The sequence below is a fragment of the Dendrobates tinctorius genome, unplaced genomic scaffold (assembly GCF_039654945.1).
Source record: "Dendrobates tinctorius isolate UK_male_01 unplaced genomic scaffold, ASM3965494v1 ptg000075l, whole genome shotgun sequence".
Classification (NCBI taxonomy): Eukaryota; Metazoa; Chordata; class Amphibia; order Anura; family Dendrobatidae; genus Dendrobates; species Dendrobates tinctorius.
Window position 1 is genome coordinate 8,351,697 of NW_027361743.1, and position 18,643 is coordinate 8,370,339.

At 41.4% G+C, this 18,643-nt stretch overlaps 1 protein-coding gene across 1 annotated transcript in view; it reads right to left on the bottom strand.

The window, feature by feature from the left end:
* Nucleotides 1-18,643, bottom strand: part of PIWIL4 (piwi like RNA-mediated gene silencing 4) — a 275,269-nt gene that overhangs the window by 76,805 nt on the left and 179,821 nt on the right. Inside the window, exon 14 of the mRNA XM_073582971.1 lies at nt 4,460-4,532. Coding sequence (XP_073439072.1) covers nt 4,460-4,532 — 73 coding nt within the window. The remainder of the gene's footprint in view (nt 1-4,459; nt 4,533-18,643) is intronic.

An 18,643-nucleotide genomic window follows, 5' to 3' on the forward strand; every position in this document is an offset into this window, starting at 1 on the left:
CGTCCTCCAGGGGGCACGTCCTATAAAGTCTACATACCCTAAAAAAAATTATTTTTGATGAGCAGAGTTGAATAAAAAGCAGTGAATGTTACTGGACAATCCCCTGAAAAAGGACCTGTCAACTCTCCCCTCTGTTATTCCTCCTGGAAATGTATAAACAGTTTGAAACTTGGTGTTTCATTCTGCCCTTTCATATATTATAGGCTGTTTTTTATTTATAAATCTTATAAAAAGGCACAAAAAGTAAAAACTAATTTTTATTCAATTTCACATATTTGTAAACAAAGTTTTAAACATTTATACACCTATATATTTATGCCCAGATTTGTTCTGATCACATTGATAATAAATACGCTACTGTGTGCTTTGTTTTAAGACATATAAGGTGTATGATCTAAAATACATTGCTTAATTTTATACAGTATAACAGGCATTCAAGTTACCACCTATTAGAAAGAGATATCCTAAAAATCGACCCTTCAACGAGCCTTGCCAGATGACGTAAGATAAAAGCCAAACCAGAAACTCCACTTGCAGACACGTGTTTCAGGGTCCCTGAATGAAAAGTAGAGGCTGACAACATATCGAAAATCATACAAAATTTATTGATCATAGCAAAATGTGAAGAGAGACATGGCTTGGGTATACACACACTGGACAGTTATAAAAAGAGGAAAATAGGCAGGTGCGCAGGTAAAATATCAATTTCACAGCAATGCATTTACAATAGTAAATAAACGTACATTATAATACCAGGAGGCATGATGAAACCACAAGGAAGTGGTGAAACGCGCGTCGAGGCTTAAGCGGGCCCCACCCGTTCCCTGCTCTGCGTCCATACCGCATCATGTCAGAAGGTAATTAACCTATTATGTATCTGCTGCCACACTGTGCCTGTAGACTATACCTTAGACTAAAACTTCGCTACTACTTATTATAGCCAGATGTGACAGCATGCCTGTATATGGATCTTCACTTTTCTAGACACCTTAGCTCCTGCTGGCATTATCAGCAGACATTCGCTGCGGTTGTAGCGCATTGCGGAACCCTGAGTGGGACCTTTTCTTTTTCTCTTTCCCTGCCAGGTGTGTAATTAGATATTTTTCGCTCAGATGCATGTATTTACATTTGACTTAAGAACGATTATACCATTAATTCTGGTATTATAATGTACGTTTATTTACTATTGTAAATGCATTGCTGTGAAATTGATATTTTACCTGCGCACCTGCCTATTTTCCTCTTTTTATAACTGTCCAGTGTGTGTATACCCAAGTCATGTCTCTCTTCACATTTTGCTATGATCAATAAATTTTGCATGATTTTGGAAATGTTGTCAGCCTCTACTTTTCATTCAGGGATTGTGATTTTTATAGATTTTCGAGTACGGAACTATATATTAATTTTGGTTATTATTTTTAGGCTTAAATACGATTTATAAATTGAGATACTTCCCTGTTTCAAAGCTTTATTTTTTGCTTGGTTTTTTATGTATTGGTCTGTGTTTCCACTTGGCCACGTGGAATGGTTTTTTGGTTTAACGTGTTTCAGGGTGTTGCTCCTCCTCAGTACAAAGCAGGAGATCCGATATGGCTGGATGAGAGAATCTGACGGGAATCTAACATGTCACCTTGTGGAGAGTGTTGAGCCGGCGTAAAGAGACTTATAGGCCATGCAATGTTCCTCTGGGAAACTAAATATGCAAATAGCTTCTTGAGAGGAAGAGAACAGGAACTCTACTGCCACCTATCTGAAGTAGCAATCTTAAAAGTCAATAAATATATAAGGGAAAGTTCTGTTTCCAAAGATGGGATGTGGCCTGACATTAAATCGTAGACCATTCCATAAATTTAGAAGAAACCTTTGTAAGGCTATGTGCCCACAGTAGCGTTTTTAAACGCTCAGGAAACGGTTCTCCTTTCCAGAAAACGCACATTTTTTGCCGTGATTTTTGCGCGTTTTTGCGCAAAAAACGCGCGTTTTTTATGCGTTTTTTGCCACGTGTCTTTTGACTATTGGAAAGAGCCAAAAACGAGGACCTAAGCGGAAATTAATGAACATGCTGCGTTTTTTTACCGCTAAGTGTTTCCTTAGTGGTAAAAAACGCATCCATTGGCACAAAAAGGCCAAAATGCATTAAAATGAATGGGATGCTTCTTTTAAGCGTTTTTTTATGCGGTTTGACCTCGAAAAACGCATCAAAAACGCTACGTGGGCACACAGCCTTAAACACACTATTTCTACAACTTACTCTTTGCTTTCTATTTTTTATTTGTGTTCTCCTGAAATCCTACAAAAGGGTTAAAAATAAAATGTGATATATTTTTACGAGATATGTTTTTTTAGCACTTTTTTTGTGTTTTCTGCATTTAATTATCTTAACGCTAACCTCACCCTTACTAGTTAGGGTTAGAAAAAGAGTGTAAATAAGTAACATTTATTAGAATGTGCCTGCTCTTGTTTATATTTTACAGGGGACATTTTTTTTTCACATTGCAATAATTCTGCCAGAAGATTTCAGTCTCTTCTCTCACAAAATCACAAGAGAAAAGATAGGCTGGGGTCGCGGGGAAGCATAGCCCGGCTTCTTCCTGTCCTTTCACAGGCTTCCTCCATACCTGGCTGTCAGTCACCAGTTGGGTCATGGAGACTGCAGCGCTATCAGTAGCGTGATCTTATACCAAAGTATTGCTATAAAAAAAGGCGACGCTGTAGAATGAGGTCTGTTAAGGGCCACTGTAAAAAGACGTAGTGACGGTCATTCGGGAGTTAAAAAAATAGAACTCGCTGGTAGAATGTCCTGTTTTCATCAGAATGCTTTTGCTCGGACAGATAAAGTTGTCTTCTCGCTGTGTCTCCCATGTAGACGCGCGTCTCTTTCAGACACTAAGCACTCCGACATAAAAGTGGTATCTTTCAAGCCCGAGACTGGATACCGGGGACTGACTTATGTTTGCACGGAGCGGAGATAGCGCTTCCCCAGGGAAACTCTTATCCTCTGCATACAATCGCAATTAAACAAATCACTGTGAGCAGAGCGGACGCCCAGCTCATTTAATTGCTATGAGCGGCGCGGAGAACGTGTCACCTACTCATCAGGAATTTTAATAAGGATTTAATAGAACGTGATGTGTGTTATCGTGGCGGAAGATGACAGCCTCTAATATATATATACACACCAGGAATGGCATCCGGGACCAAAAGTAATCATGGTGCCTGCTAGAGGGAAAGTAAGTTTTAAAAAGCTCACGACCACATCAGCCCCTCTCTGACCACTCTTCTGTATTTTTCTTTGAATTATTCCAAAATGTTGTGCTAAATCCTTTCATACAATACCTGTACAGGAACAGAAAGAGTTAAAGGGGTGTCCATTAACTACTAGTTTTCCACGGGAGAAGTAATAACATTGACTGCTGGGGGCTCGACCACCGATCGACGCTTTTGTCCCTGTGCACATGCTCGACCGCGGCTCCATTCATTCCTAGTAAGGTTGCCGAATTCTGCACTTGGCTTTCTGGCGACTCCATGGACAATGGAGGAGCGCTCAAGCATGCGCACTGTCGCTCCATTCCAACGTGGCTAAAAGCGATCCGTTCTCCCGATCGGTGCTGATCCCAGTGGAGCAGACCCCCGTCCCGAGGATAGCTGATAACTTGTTTCCAGCAAACAACCCCTTTAAATGATAACATTCCGGTTGCCTGCCAGCGTTTAGGAGGAGCTTACTACATACATACAGATTTATTTCTGAGCTCAATGAGAGCCGAATAAATCCTTAAAAGGGTTCTGTACCCTGGGACAATGTATCATCTGGCTCAGAAGTAAACTTACCGCTGCAGCCAATCAATGGTAGCAAGTTTTCTGTGTCAGTGGGCTGGACTCTTGGGCAATAAAGAACACTATATTTTAATAAAGAAGCGCTCTAAATTGTTATATAGAAAGGATTAGAGGATACAATGGGCACAGGACAAGCTTCTTTAAATACTCACTGTACTTTGAGACAACTTGATCTTACTTTGACTGGCATTAACCAAGAGGCGGGCTTTCAGTTTAGGGCATGCAAGCCGTTGGACAATGTCAGGAACAAAATCTATGCTGGGAAATAAAGGAAAGAAAGATCCAGCACCTGTAGTGCTGGCAAAAGGGATCCATTCATTTGACAGAAATGGATAGCAAGTTTCAGAGCATGAGGAGAACTAGACATTTTTTTTCAGAAAGGAAGATCCAGCACCTGTAGTGCTGGCAAAATGCTGACAAAAAAATCCATCCACTTAACAGGAATGGATAGCAAGTTACAGAGCATAAAGGAAACTACACAATTTTTTTTCTTCAGAAAGGAAGATCCAGCACCTGTAGTGATAGTAAAATGCTGACAAAAAGAAACATTCAACTTAACAGGAATGAAGAGTTACAGAGCATGAGGGGAAGTATACAATTTTCCTTCAGAAAATCTAGCACGTACCAGCTGAAGATCTGGATTCACATTGTGCTGCAGCGCACGCAGGAATGAAGTTGAGCTGTCATCTACCTGTAATCTGGAAGACAAAAATATAATATCAAGTGATCAAGTGATACAAATAAATATTTTCCTTGCACCTACAAGAACATGCAGCTACTAGAGCAACCATCAATCCCTGTGACCACTGCTCCTTCATATCCTAACTATCTGCACGTACATTAGGGTAAAGATCAGCCTGCAGCGTCCCAGTGAGCACAGACACACAACATCGGGGCCACATGCAGCCCACAATGTCTCTGTGTGCCCTGAATTCTTTACAATATGGGCAGTGAGGCTATGGATTCTTTACAGTATGAGCAGTGAGACTATGGATTCTTTACAGTACGAGCAATGAGATTATGGATTCTTTACAATACAGGCAGTGAGACTATGAATTCTTTACTGTATGAGCACAGACCTTGGATTCTTTAGTGTATGAGCACTGAGACCATGGATTCTTTAATGTACAGGCAGTGAGACTATGGATTCTTTACAATACAGGCAGTGAGACCTTGGATTCTTTACAATACAGGCAGTGAGACCTTGGATTCTTTACAATACAGGCAGTGAGACCTTGGATTCTTTACAATATGGGCATTGAGACTATGGATTCTTTACAGTACGGGCAGTGAGACTATGAATTCTTTACTGTATGAGCACAGACCTTGGATTCTTTACTGTATGAGCAGTGAGACCATGGATTCTTTAATGTACAGGCAGTGAGACTATGGATTCTTTACAATACAGGCAGTGAGACCTTGGATTCACTACAATATGGGCATTGAGACTATGGATTCTTTACAGTACGGGCAGTGAGACTATGAATTATTTACTGTATGAGTAGTGAGACCATGGATTCTGTATTGTACAGGCAGTGAGACTATGGATTCTTTACAATACATGTAGTGAGATTATGGATTCTTTACAGTATGGGCAGTGAGACTATGGATTCTTTACAATACAGGCAGTGAGATTATGGATTCTTTACAGTACGGGCAGTGAGACTATGGATTCTTTACTGCATGAGCACAGACCTTGGATTCTTTACTGTATGAGAGGTGAGACCATGGATTCTTTACTGTATGAGCAGTGAGACCATGGATTCTTTACAGTATGACCAGAGAGACCATGGATTCTTTACTGTACGGGCAGTAAGACTATGGATTATTTAATGTACGAGAGGCGAGACTATGGATTTTTTTCAATACAGGCAGTGAAACTATGGATTCTTTACAATATGGGCATTGAGACTATGGATTCTTTACAATACCGGCACAGTGTGACTATGGATTCTTTACTGTACAAGCAGTGAGACTATGGATGGACCTCTCTGCTACACAATAGTTGTAATGGTTGGTACAGGATTGGCTTACAGAAACAAGATCGGATAATACAACAGGTTGTCATTCTCATTAAGCTCTTAAAAAAACTATATAACCACCTATGCAAAAAAATCATAAAATCTTTAATTAAAAACACTTAAATTCATATCCAAAAAGTGAAAACAAAAGAAGGTAATTCTGTGAGCGACCATATTGGAATCAATCGGTAATTAAACGGGCTACATGGCTAGGTCAGCTGTATATGGCGGGGTAAGAGATACATGTTTTTCCATCCTATAAATGTGTATCCTGACTTACAGTGGAGGTTGTCACCCCAATATTAGGCTAAGAGGGGGCTTTGATGCAGGAGGAGACCAGTGCAACTCACAAAACAGTTGACATTACAAGGAAGGAAAACGATGAGAAGAAACTGAAGCAAAGTCATAAGTCATCAGCCAGAAGTTAGCAATGGGTCTTCCAAATGAGAGTGACCCCAAAGTTGTGGCAAAACAGTTTATATACTGTACCTCAATCTCATAGAATATTTATTGGAAGAACTGAAAAGGCGTGTGCCAAAAGGACTCTGCTACACCACTTCTGTCCATAGGAATGGGCCAAAATTCCAGCAACTTATCAGTACAAGAACCACATACCATGCTCGGATTGGAATGCCAGTCCCAGACCGCCAAGTCCCCCGACCTGAGCTAACTGCTCATAGACATTGATAATACATTTACAGTTAATCAAGTTGAAGAGTAAATGATCTCTAAAAGGCCTAACACTAGAGATGCCACATTTCCATTGTATTTTAGGCACAAAAAAAAAAATATATATATATATATATTTTCATCTTATACATTTTAAAGATTACTAAAGGAAAATGAGCAGATGCAAGAGTTTGGGCGCCCTGCATGGTTAGTACCTAGTAGCACCCCCTTTTGAAAGTATCACAGCCTGTAAATGCTTTTTGTAGCTAGAAAAGAATTTTTCAATTCTTGTTAGAGGGATTTTCATCCATTCTTCCTTGGAAAATTTTTCCAGTTCTGTGAGATTCCTGGGTCGTCTTGCATGCGCTGCTATTTTGAGGTTCAGAGGCAGATTTTCAATGATGCTCAGGTCAGGGGCCTGTGAGGGACATTGCAAAACCTTCAGCTTGCGCCTTTTGAGGTCATCTATTGTGGATTGTGACTTGTGTTTAGGGTCATTACCCATTTGTAGAAGCCATCCTCTTTTCAGCTTCAGCTTTTTTTTTTTTTTTACAGATGGTGTTATGTTTGCATCAAGAATTTGTTGAAATTTCATTGAATCTATTCTTCCCTCTACCCGTGAAATGTTCCCCGTGCCATTGTCTGCAACACAACCCCATAGCATGATTGATCCGCACCCATGCTTAATGGTTGGTGATGTTCTTTTCCTGAAATTCTGCACCCTTTTTCCTCAACACATACCTTTGTGATCACTGTGGCCAAAGATTTATATTTTAACTTAATCAGTCCACAGGACTTGTTTGCAACATGCATCAGATTCTTTAGATGTTCTTTTGCATACTTCTGAATTTTATGGCGAAGACGCAGGAGAGGTTTTTTTCTGATGACTCTTCCATAAAGGCCATATTTGTACATGTGTCTCTGAACAGTAGAACAATGTACCACAACTCCAGAGTTTGCTAAATCTTTCTGAAGGTCTTTTTCAGTCAAGCGGGCAGGGTTTCTGATTTACCTATGTAGCAATCCTACGATCAGCTCTCACTGAAATTTTGCTTGGTCTTCCTGACCTTATCTTGACCTCCACTGCTCCTGTCAACTGCCATTTCTTAATTGCATTTCGAACTGACCAATGGCAATTTGAATACGCTTTGTTATCTTCTTATGGCCTTCTCCTGCTTTGTGGGCTACCACCATTTTCATTTTCAGAGTGCTAGCCAGCTGCTTAGCAAAACCAACGGCTGCTGTTTTTTGGCACAAGATTAGAGGAGGCTGGGTTTTTATAAAGCTGGGAAATCTGCATCACTTGACCTTTCGTAATGATGTTGGTGAATAAGACATAACCCTAACAGGCTAATTAAGGTTTGAAAACTTTGTAATTTCTAAAATGCATCCTTTTTGTAATTTCTAAAATGCAAAGGAAATGTGTCATCTTTAACTTTAGAGATCATTTCATCTTCGATTTGCTTAACTGTTCACAATAACAGTAATTTTGACCAGGGGTGCCCACATTTTTGCATGCCACTTTATACCATAACGTCTTTGCTTCCAATTTCCTTTTATGTACTGGGTGCGTCATATTATTGATAAGACTGAACACAAGAGCTCTGCTTCCAATTTTCTAACCTCTGGGATTTTACACTATGAACCAAGCACACAGTTCATAGGTGTAATTTTTTTTATATTTTTTTTATGGTGACCTGGCAGCACAGGTGGGCATAACATGGATATTAACCACTATATATGTCACACATAAATTTAGTAACAGTGATTAAAATTAATCTCACTTAAAAGAATTCATGTACTATTTAAAGGATAGGTGATAAATGTCTGATCGCTGGGGGTATCACCGATCACTAATACGGACCCAATCCCCTCTCATTGCACGACTCAAAACAGTAAATAGCTGTACTCTTCCTTCTTTTCTCATAGGTATTGAATGGATCAGAACCATAGTTATGTGACATTCGGGTCCAGGTCCCCCATTAGTGAACAGTGGGGACACTCTGTGACTGATGCAGGACCAGTTTCTTCCCGTTCCTGACCAGGAATATTTTTAGACATGCGTTTTTACTACTCTTAAACATGTTCTCATTCAATTTAGATTGTGAGCCCCATCGGGGACAGTGATGAAAATGTGTGCAAAAACTGTAAAGCGCTGCGGAATATGTTAGCGCTATATAAAAATAAAGATTATTATTATTATTATTATTCAAATATTTTTTTTGTCTCTTTTTATCACAATAAATGGGGCTTAATTTTTACATTCTTTTTTTTGTTTTGCTGATAATCAGGGAACATATAAATCCCGTCTGTATCACTAGCCTCTCAATAATGTGAGAAAAGTGGACAGAAAAAGCACAAAAAGTTTTTATCATAAATCAGTAACTTGCAATTTTTATTAAATATACAAATAGATATAGATAAAAAAATAAAATAGAAAACAAATGTCTCAGATGTGAGGGAATTTCCAGCCTTCACTGTAGAACTGATCAGGTTTCCTAGGGCTGTGGCTCCCTCCCTTAAGGTCCCGCTACATTTAGCGATGCACCAGCGATCCCGACAACAATATGACCCGATCAGGATCACTGGTGCATCGCTAAATGGTCGTTAGTGAGCTGCCAAACAGGCAGATCTCATCAGCGATGCAGCAGCGGTCGGCGGTCATTACTTACCTGTCAGACGGCAGCTCTGCTGACGACTTCCTCCCGCGTCCATGGAGTCGCTTGTCAGCACCAGCAGGAAGCCGACGACGAGAAATGGACCAGGACGATCTAGCGCGATCAACGATAGCCAGCGGGGAGCCGGTCGGAGGTGTCACATGTAGCGAGATCGCTAGCGATATCGCTGTTGCGTCACAAAATCGGTCAGTGTTTCCTAATCTGTATGCACACGCACTGGATCAGCATTGTGTGCACAGTGATCAGGAAGGCAAACATGATAATAAATCCTGTTTACCTTCTCTGTGGGGAGTCTGGCTGTGCCTGAAAACCAACTCTCAACCCCAAAAGATGAGCAGTTTCCTGCAGGATGCCTACGACAGAAAACAAAAAGCAAAAAACACAAATATCCTGAACTAAAAGGTAAAAAATAAACTGCAAATAATGCATAAGGCTATGTGCACACGCTAGCGTTTTTAAACGCTCAGGAAAAGGATCCCCTTTCCAGAAATCGCGCATCTTTTTCCACGCGTTTTTTGCGCGATTTTTTACGCGTTTTTGACGCGTTTTTTGACACGCGATTTCTGGGATCATTGGGGATGGCTAAAAACGCTCAGCAATGCGGAAATTAATGAGCATGCTGCGTTTTTAGCCGCTAAGCGATTCCTGAGCGGTTAAAAACGCATGCATTGGCACAGAAAGCCAAAAACGCATGCTAATTAATTGGATGCATCTTTTAAGCGTTTCTGCAGCGTCTGAGCCGGCTCAAACGCTGCGGAAACGCTTAAAAAAATGCATCGTGTGCACACAGCCTAAAGGTAATAATAATAATAAGGGTATTTAGTAAACATAATTTTGATCAAAATAATGTACGAGCCATCCCGCCACGTCACGGCAACCCTTGTGGGACAGTCCCTACTCTAGTATTTAAAACCTTTTCATTTGCCAAGTGACGTGAATGTGAACAAGGATCGAGCGACTGAACCACTAGTAAAAGCTTAGGCCAGACAGGATGGTTTTCCCAGCTCAGAAAGGGGGCGGTCACACCCATATATGCACTGAATGCACAATGAAATGAATAAAAAACTGGAGTCTGAACTGAGAACGTAAGTTAATGTGTATGCACAATGTAAGTGCATATTAACACATGACCATTAACCAGAGGAAACAAAAAGCAAAAAACACAAATGTCCTGAACTAAAAACCCCACAAGGGTTGCCGTGACGTGGCGGGATGGCTTGTACATTATTTTGATCACAATTATGTTTACCAAATACCCTTATTATTATTATTACCTCTATGCATTATTTGCAGTTTATTTTTTACCTTTTAGTTCAGGATATTTGTGTTTTTTGCCTTTTGTTTCCTCTGGTTAATGGTCATGTGTTAATATGCACTTATATTGTGCATACACATTAACTTACTTTCTCAGTTCAGACTCCAGTTTTTTAGGATGCCTACTATGCATTGGCATTTTAGAAGATCATGGGAACTACCCAGGTGTTCAAAGTCCTTGGACTGTCCAGAAGACGTTAAAAAATAAGTAAAACAAGAAATCTTGCAAGTTTCACAGTAGCCACTGGTGATTTTTTTTTTAACTCATATGTCCTATTGTTTCTGGAAATAACACATGTACATTAACCACCATGGTCACACCCTGACACTATCTTTTGTATTGAAACACATTATTAGCTTTTGCAAAGGCCATTGTGAAGGGAGGGGAAGGAGGTCATCTGTGACATCACCTATTGTGATTGGTGGATTCTGTGTTCTCTACTGAATATAGAGGTGTCATCATTTATTGTACTGGAGGAGGTGAGCTGTGATATTGCCTATGGTGAGTGATGGATTCAGTGTTCTCTACTGTATATAGAGCTGTGATCAATCACTGTCCAGGAGGAGGAGGTGAGCTGTAATATTGCCAATAGTGATGGATCCAGTGTTCTCTACTGTATATAGAGCTGTGATCAATCACTGTCCATGAGGAGGAGGTGAGTTGTGACTTTGCCTAGTGTGATTGGTGGATCCCGTATTATCAGTTATGTATAGAGGTGTTACCTATCTTTAAAATTCTGTCTGTGAAGATAAGGAAACCGCTGAAAACTCTCTTCCTGAAAGGATATGAAGTATGAATCTAAAAAAAAAAAAAAAAAAAAACCAGTGGCCAGTATGAAAGTTGTAAGATAACAGGTGCAAACTAGGAGCAGCCACCTCCATATACAATATACAAAAGAAGTTGCACTCTGTCATGCTAAAGCATGTAGACATGGAAAAGACAATCACCCAGTCTTAGGCGTTTCCCAACGCTACACTTGCTTGACGGCATGCCAAGCAGTCCTCAAGGAAATGTCCAGCACAACCACAATAGAGGCAGAGTCCGAGATCGCGACGTTTCCTCTCAACGGCCCAAGAGCTGGAAGCTCCAATCTCCATAGGCTACTTCTCAGTTAAGTGAAGGGACCCGTAAAGAATGATTGAAACCATTGGTAGCTCCGCACTTCTCTTCCGAATTCTTTGATCCATTCAAATGGCCTGTGTCATGGCCTCCACAAAGAAAAAGGTGGAGTTTGCAGAGCGAGAGCGTCCTTAAGACTATCAGAAAGAACTCTGTGGAACGGTAGCTGTCTCATTCCACATAACTTCCAAGGACCATTGCTGGAATTATAGTCCTCAGCGGTACTGCCCCCCTGTGTCAGGTTCATGATCTTTGCCTCCGTGACCTGGACTCTGTCAGATTTATCTAGATCATCCCTAAGGCGTCAAAAAAGGGCTTGTGGGAGACAAAAAAAATACCCAAGTCTGAGGGCCCACTTGCAGTAGGAATATGATTGTTCGCACCCACAGAAACTCATCACCTGAAGACCGGGGTCGTAAGGTAGAAAATAGTCTACAGCTCTCCCTGAATACCCTAAACTGGATTTCTCCCTCAAAAATGTTATCAGTAAGTGCTACTACTGGTTCGGGAGAGATCAACTGCACTTCAGAAGGTACAGAAGTCATAACTACAGTTGGTAGCAGAGAGATATGCAAAGCACCCTAGTACTTAGAAAACTGACCCTGCAGCTGGGACTCTGAAGATTCTAGCTTCTGGTGCTCCCTGGCCAAATCCTGGACCATTTGTGTCAGATTCGCCACCTTATCAGAGTGTACGAACTGGATCCATTGGTGGGAGCAAATAACTACATGGTCAATCGTAATGTGAGACTAGTCACTACTCACGGAAAAATCGTGAGGATGCGAAGTCAAATGTTCAGGGGTCAGATACCAATAGAGCATGTCGTCAACTGAAAGGGAAAGACAAATGCGTAGTCAGTTTGTGGTCCGAGGTCAGAATACCATGAAGATAGCGGATAAGAGCAAAGGGGCTAGGCAAACAGATGGTCAGAACGTTGTCCAAGGCCAGGCAGCAACAGATCAACAAAGAGAGCACAGGAATACAAGGCAAACATGCACCACTGAGCAAATGCTATGATTGGTGGAGATTTGTGACTGACCGCTTACCTAAGTAGCTGAGTAATCACTTAGAACAGGAAACACTTGAAGAAAGTTCAGCATCTCTCAGTCTCATACTGGATGGCTGAGCTGTCTTTCAAAATACCGACTGCTCACCACACTGCATTAGATTCGACGACTGAGCTGTCACTCACTGCGTCCAAGACACACTGAGCGGAAGGATCTTGACACACTGAGTTTGTTTGTAGTCCACCACGGAGACACAAAGGTCTGCATAGTCCGGCCCGGCTCTGAGTTGTCCACGGGGGTACCTCAGTGTTTTTCACAGATCCAGCGGAGGCGACTAAATGGCTGCGGTCCCATAAGGGATCTCCTGCAAAGGAATCCTAATGTGCCTACTGTTAACCTGAATCCCTCAACTAAAGGCCTAATTGGGACTTCCTCAGCTGGTTTCCAGTCACCAACAACACCGGACACAGTATTCAGTGATGGCATCCCCTTGTCTGCTTTTTGATAGGGGCATGGGACTCTGCTCCTACATTGTTAGGTTCTTATTCTGTCTTATTTTTATCAAAAGTTTTAGTTTAAAATTCGCAGCCAACGGCAGTCCAGCTATCTATGTGATGTCTCTAAATTTTGCTCGGGCACCAATATGCATCATATCCAGATAAGCAAAAATGGGGTCTGAATTAACCCCTTCACCCCCAAGGGTGGTTTGCACGTTCATGACCGGGCCAATTTTTACAATTCTGACCACTGTCCCTTTATGAGGTAATAACTCTGAAACGCTTCCATGGATCCCGGTGATTCTGACATTGTTTTCTCGTGACATATTGTACTTCATGATAGCGGTAAAATTTCATTCATATAACTTGTGTTTATTTGTGAAAAAAACGGAAATTTGGCAAAAATTTCGCAATTTTCCAACTTTGAATTTTTATGCCCTTAAATCACAGAGATATGGCACACAAAAAACTTAATAAGTAACATTTCCCACATGTTTACTTTACATCAGCACAATTTTGGAACCAATTTTTTTTTGTTAGGAAGTTCTAAGGGTTAAAATTTCACCAGCGATTTCTCATTTTTGCAACACCATTTTATTTTTACGGACCACATCACATTTTAAGCCACTTTGAGGGGTCTATATGATAGAAAATACCCAAAAGTGACACCATTCTAAAAACTGCACCCCTTAAGGTGCTCAAAATCACATTCAAGAAGTTTATTAACCCTTCAGGTGCTTCACAGGAATTTTTTGAATATTTAAAAAAAAAAATGAACATTTAACTTTTTTTCACAAAAAAAATACTTCAGGTTCAATTTTTTTTTATTTTACCAAGGGTAACAGGAGAAATTGGACAGCAAAAGTTATTGTGCAATTTGTCCTGAGTACGCTGATACCTGACATGTGGGGGGGAACCACTGTTTCGGCGCATGACAGAGCTCAGAAGGGAAGGAGCGCCGTTTGACTTTTTCAATGCAAAATTGGCTGGAATTCAGATCGGATGCCATGTCACGTTTGGAGAGTCCCTGATGTACCTAAACAGTGGAAACCCCCCACAAGTGACCCCATTTTGGAAACTAGACCCCCCAAGGAACTTATCTAGATATGTGGTGAGAACTTTGAACCCACAAGGGCTTCACAGAAGTTTATAACGTACAGCGGTACAATTAAAAAATAATTTTTTCCACAAAAATGATCCTTTCACCCCCAATTTTTATTTTCCCAAGGGTAACAGGATCCTAAAAGTTATTGTGCAATTTGTCCTGAGTACGCTGATACCCCACATGTGGGTGTAAACGACTATCTGGGCGCATTGCAAAGCTCGGAAGAGAAGCAGCGCCATTTGACGTTTTTGGCTGGAATTGCTTCACAGAAGTTTATATATAACGCCCAGGCGTGAAAATAAAAAAAATCATATTTTTTTTCCACAAAAATGATATTTTTGCCCCCAATTTTTTATTTTCCTAAGGGCAACAGGAGAAATAGGACTCCAAAAGTTGTTTTGCAATTTGTCCTCAGTAGGCTGATACCTCATATGCGGGGGTAAATCACTGTTTGGGCGCATGGCAGAGCCTGGAAGGGAAGGAGCACCATTTGACTTATTCAACGCAGAATTGGCTGGAATTGAGATCAGACGCCAAGTTGCGTTTGGAGAGCACCTGATGTGCCCAAACAGTGGAAAACCCCCAATTCTAACTCCAACCCTAACCCCAACACACCCCTAACCCTAATCTCAGCCCTAACCCTAATGGGAAAATGGAAATAAATACATTTTTTAAATTTTATTATTTTTCCCTAACTAAGGGGGTGATAACGGGGGGTTTGATTTACTATTTATGGCGGTTTTTATGTTTGGCGGCTGTCACACGCTAAAAGACGCTTTTTATTGTAAAAATAGTTTTTGCATCACCACATATTGAGAGCTATAATTTTTTCCATATTTTGACCCACTGAGTCATGTGAGGTCTTATTTTTTGCGGGACGAGTTGTCGCTTTTATTGGTATCATGTTCGGGCACGTGACATTTTTTGATCGCTTTTTATTCCGATTTTTGGGACGCAGAATGAACAAAAACCAGCTTTTCATGAATTTCTTTTGGGGGGGGGTGCGTGTACACCGTTCCGCGTGCGGTAAAATTGATAAAGCGGTTTTATTCTTCGGGTCAGTACGGTTACAGCGATACCTCGTTTATGTCATTTTTTATGTTTTGGCGCTTTTATGCAATGAAAACAATTTTATATAAAAAACAATTATTTTTGCATCGCTTTATTCTGCGAGCTATAACTTTATTTTTTCGCTGATGATGCTGTGTGGCGGCTCGTTTTTTGCGGGACAAGATGACGTTTTCAGCGGTACCATGGATATTTATATGCGTCTTTTTGATCGCGCGTTAATGCACTTTTTGTTAGGCGGTATGATAAAACATTTTGTGCTTCGTTTTTTATTTTTTAAGGGGTTTGCTAAAGGGGTTAACTAATGGGACAGTTTTATAGGGCGGGTCGTTACGGACGCAGCGATATGAAATATGTGTACTTTTATTGTTTTTTTTTATTTCCAAAAAAATGAATTTATTAGGGAATTTTTTTTTTTTTAAATTTAGCGATTTTTTTACAATTATTTTTACACTTTATTTTTTTATTTTTTTTATTAGGTTGTCCCAGGGGGGACATCACTGTCCTGTGACAGATCAGCACAGATCACTGTGACAGATCAGCGATCTGTCACAGGCATTGAAAAGACATCCTCTTGCCTGCGCTTTGCAGGCACTGAGGAAGCCAGCTCCCTGCAGGCCCCCGAAGGTCCCCGTCGCCATCTTGGATTCGGGGACCTGCAGGGAAGGAGACCCCCGCAGCAGCGCTGCACATTGCGCTGCTGTGGGGGGCTCAGGGAAGCACGGAGGGAGCCCCCTCCCTGCCGATGCTTCCCTTTAACTCCCGGTACACCGCAATCGTGTTTGATCGCGGTGTGCAAGGGGTTAACGTGTCAGGGGCGGTCCATGACCTGGAATGTGAGAGGTATTAAAACTCCCCGGAAGAAAATTAAGGTGTTCTCACTGATTAGGCAACATCGCCCTCATATTGTGGCCTTGGTTGAGACACACCTGACCAGAGACACAGCTCGGTGTGTGCAAAAACCGTGAGTACAATGGTTTATTCATGCATTTCATACCAGCTATTCAAGGAGGGTTGCACTACTAATACATAAGGACGTTAGGTGGGAGGCCAGAGAGGTCCGGAGAGATCCTGAGAGGCGTTTTGTATTTGTGCATGCACTCATTAACTCTAAGAAGTTTGTCATTCTATGTATTTATAATCCCCCTCCGGCTAATGTGTCAATTCTCCAGAAGGCGTTAAGGTTTGCCCTGACCTATCCGGATGCAGACGTCATCTGCATGGGGGACTTTAATTTGGTCATGAATAATCGTCTTGATAAATTGAGGTTGGGTGATGGGACACAAGGAGGGACCCCATCGCCGGCTGCGTGCCAACGGTCACAATTGATGGAGGGTAGCGGATGGTTGGATCTATGGAGAACGCGCCACCCCGAGACAAGGGAGTATACTTGTCGTCATTCATCCACTAAACGCTCCTTGTCACGCATAGATTATATTTTTGGATCTAGCGGTCTGGCAATATGGGTGGATAGTATTGAACATGGCAGTAGGGGAATTTCAGACCATAGTCCGGTCATTCTTAAGCTTAAATATGGATCGCTAAACAATAGGATAGTATGGAAATTGAACCCTTTTGGCTGAAGTTGGTGGAATCGCCCGATAGATCAGTTGCGCTGCTTCATCTCGTCCCACCCTGAACCCCGGAATACTAACGTATTTTGGGATGCTCTTAAGGCATATTTGAGGGGTTGTTTATCCTCTACGATCTCTTAGATCAAACGGGTGACATCGAGGGAGGATCATGAGATGGAGCGGCATTTGAAAGATGCGGAGGCCGCTTACATATCTGACCAGACTAGTGGCAATAGAGTGGTTGACTGCTCAAAGGTTATATACTCAACACATAGATACTAAATCCAAGCGTAAACTATTTTTTGCCTGTCCATCCTTTTTGAGCTGGGGAACCAGGCAAGTAAATTTTTGGCCTATTTGGTGCGTCAACACAATACAACAATTACAATATTACAGATTCGCAAATCAGACGGCACTTTGGTATCCTCAATTTAAGAAATACTGAACTGTTTCCATGATTATTATAGATCATTGTACAACTCTAAAAATGATGTCGATAGCCAGGGGTGTTTAGACTACCTGTCGGATATAACATTTCCCACATTAAGTCCTTCCCAACAGGCCTTTATGGATGCTGAATTTACCCTAGAGGAGATAGAAGATGCTATGAAGGATATGGCCTCTGGGCCGGATGGGTTTCCCATTGAATTGTACAGGAAATACCGGGAGATATTATCGCCACTTTTATTGATGGTGTTTCGGGGAATTTGGGAGGGGGGACCTACGCCAGAATCCTTTTATGGGGCTAATATAATAGTGCTTAAAAAGGAGGGGAAGGACCCTTTAGATTGTGGATCTTATTGCCCCATATCACTAGTGAATGTGGACTATAAGATTTTTACGAAAATTTTGGCCAACAGGTTGAACTCAATCATACTGGAACTTATACACCCTGACCAAACCGGCTTTATGCCTGGTAAGAGCACTTCCATCAATATTAGACGAGTCCAGTCGGTGGTCCAATATAGCTCTCTGGTGCCACACAATAAGTGGCCATTGGCATCGTTGGATGCGGCCAAGGCTTTTGACTCTCTTGAGTGGTCCTTCCTCCATGCATGTTTACAGAAATATGGATTTGGTGACAGGTTTCTAAAATGGATTAATATATATGAAGCCCAAAGCCCGGGTCATTGTAAACAGTTCCATATTTGAGTCCTTTTCACTACATAGGGGTGTCCCCTTTCCAGGCCCTTTTTGCTCTTGCAATCGAGGCATTCGCAATTCGCATAAGATCCTCCCCTAATATTGTGGGCATAGAAATAGTGGATAGGATAGGCACCATAGGCTTATATGCTGACGACATGGTGATATTTATGGATAGAGCAGAGGAAACACTGACAAGAGTGATATCCACTATAAACAATTTCAGTAAATATTCCGGCTTGTATATAAATTGGGAGAAATCTGCCCTGATACCTCTCTCCCATGCCCCGATGCCACGACTCGAGACTCTCTCCTCAATGCCCATTGTACCCAGTTTTAAATATCTGGGTGTTCATATCTCTCAGAGCAGCACGCTTGATTTGCAGCTTAACATACACCCGTTACTAGAGATGGTTAAAGCTAAATTCACAAAATGGGTCTGTAGCCGGACGCATTAATTTAATTAAAATGATATTACTCCCTAAGCTCAACTATTCTCTTCAACACAGTGCTGTGGTGGTGCCTAGGTCCTTTTTTGCGAATTTGAACTCCCAAGTTACGTCTTTTATATGGGGGAAAACCAGACCCAAACTTAAGCTATCTACCCTGTAAA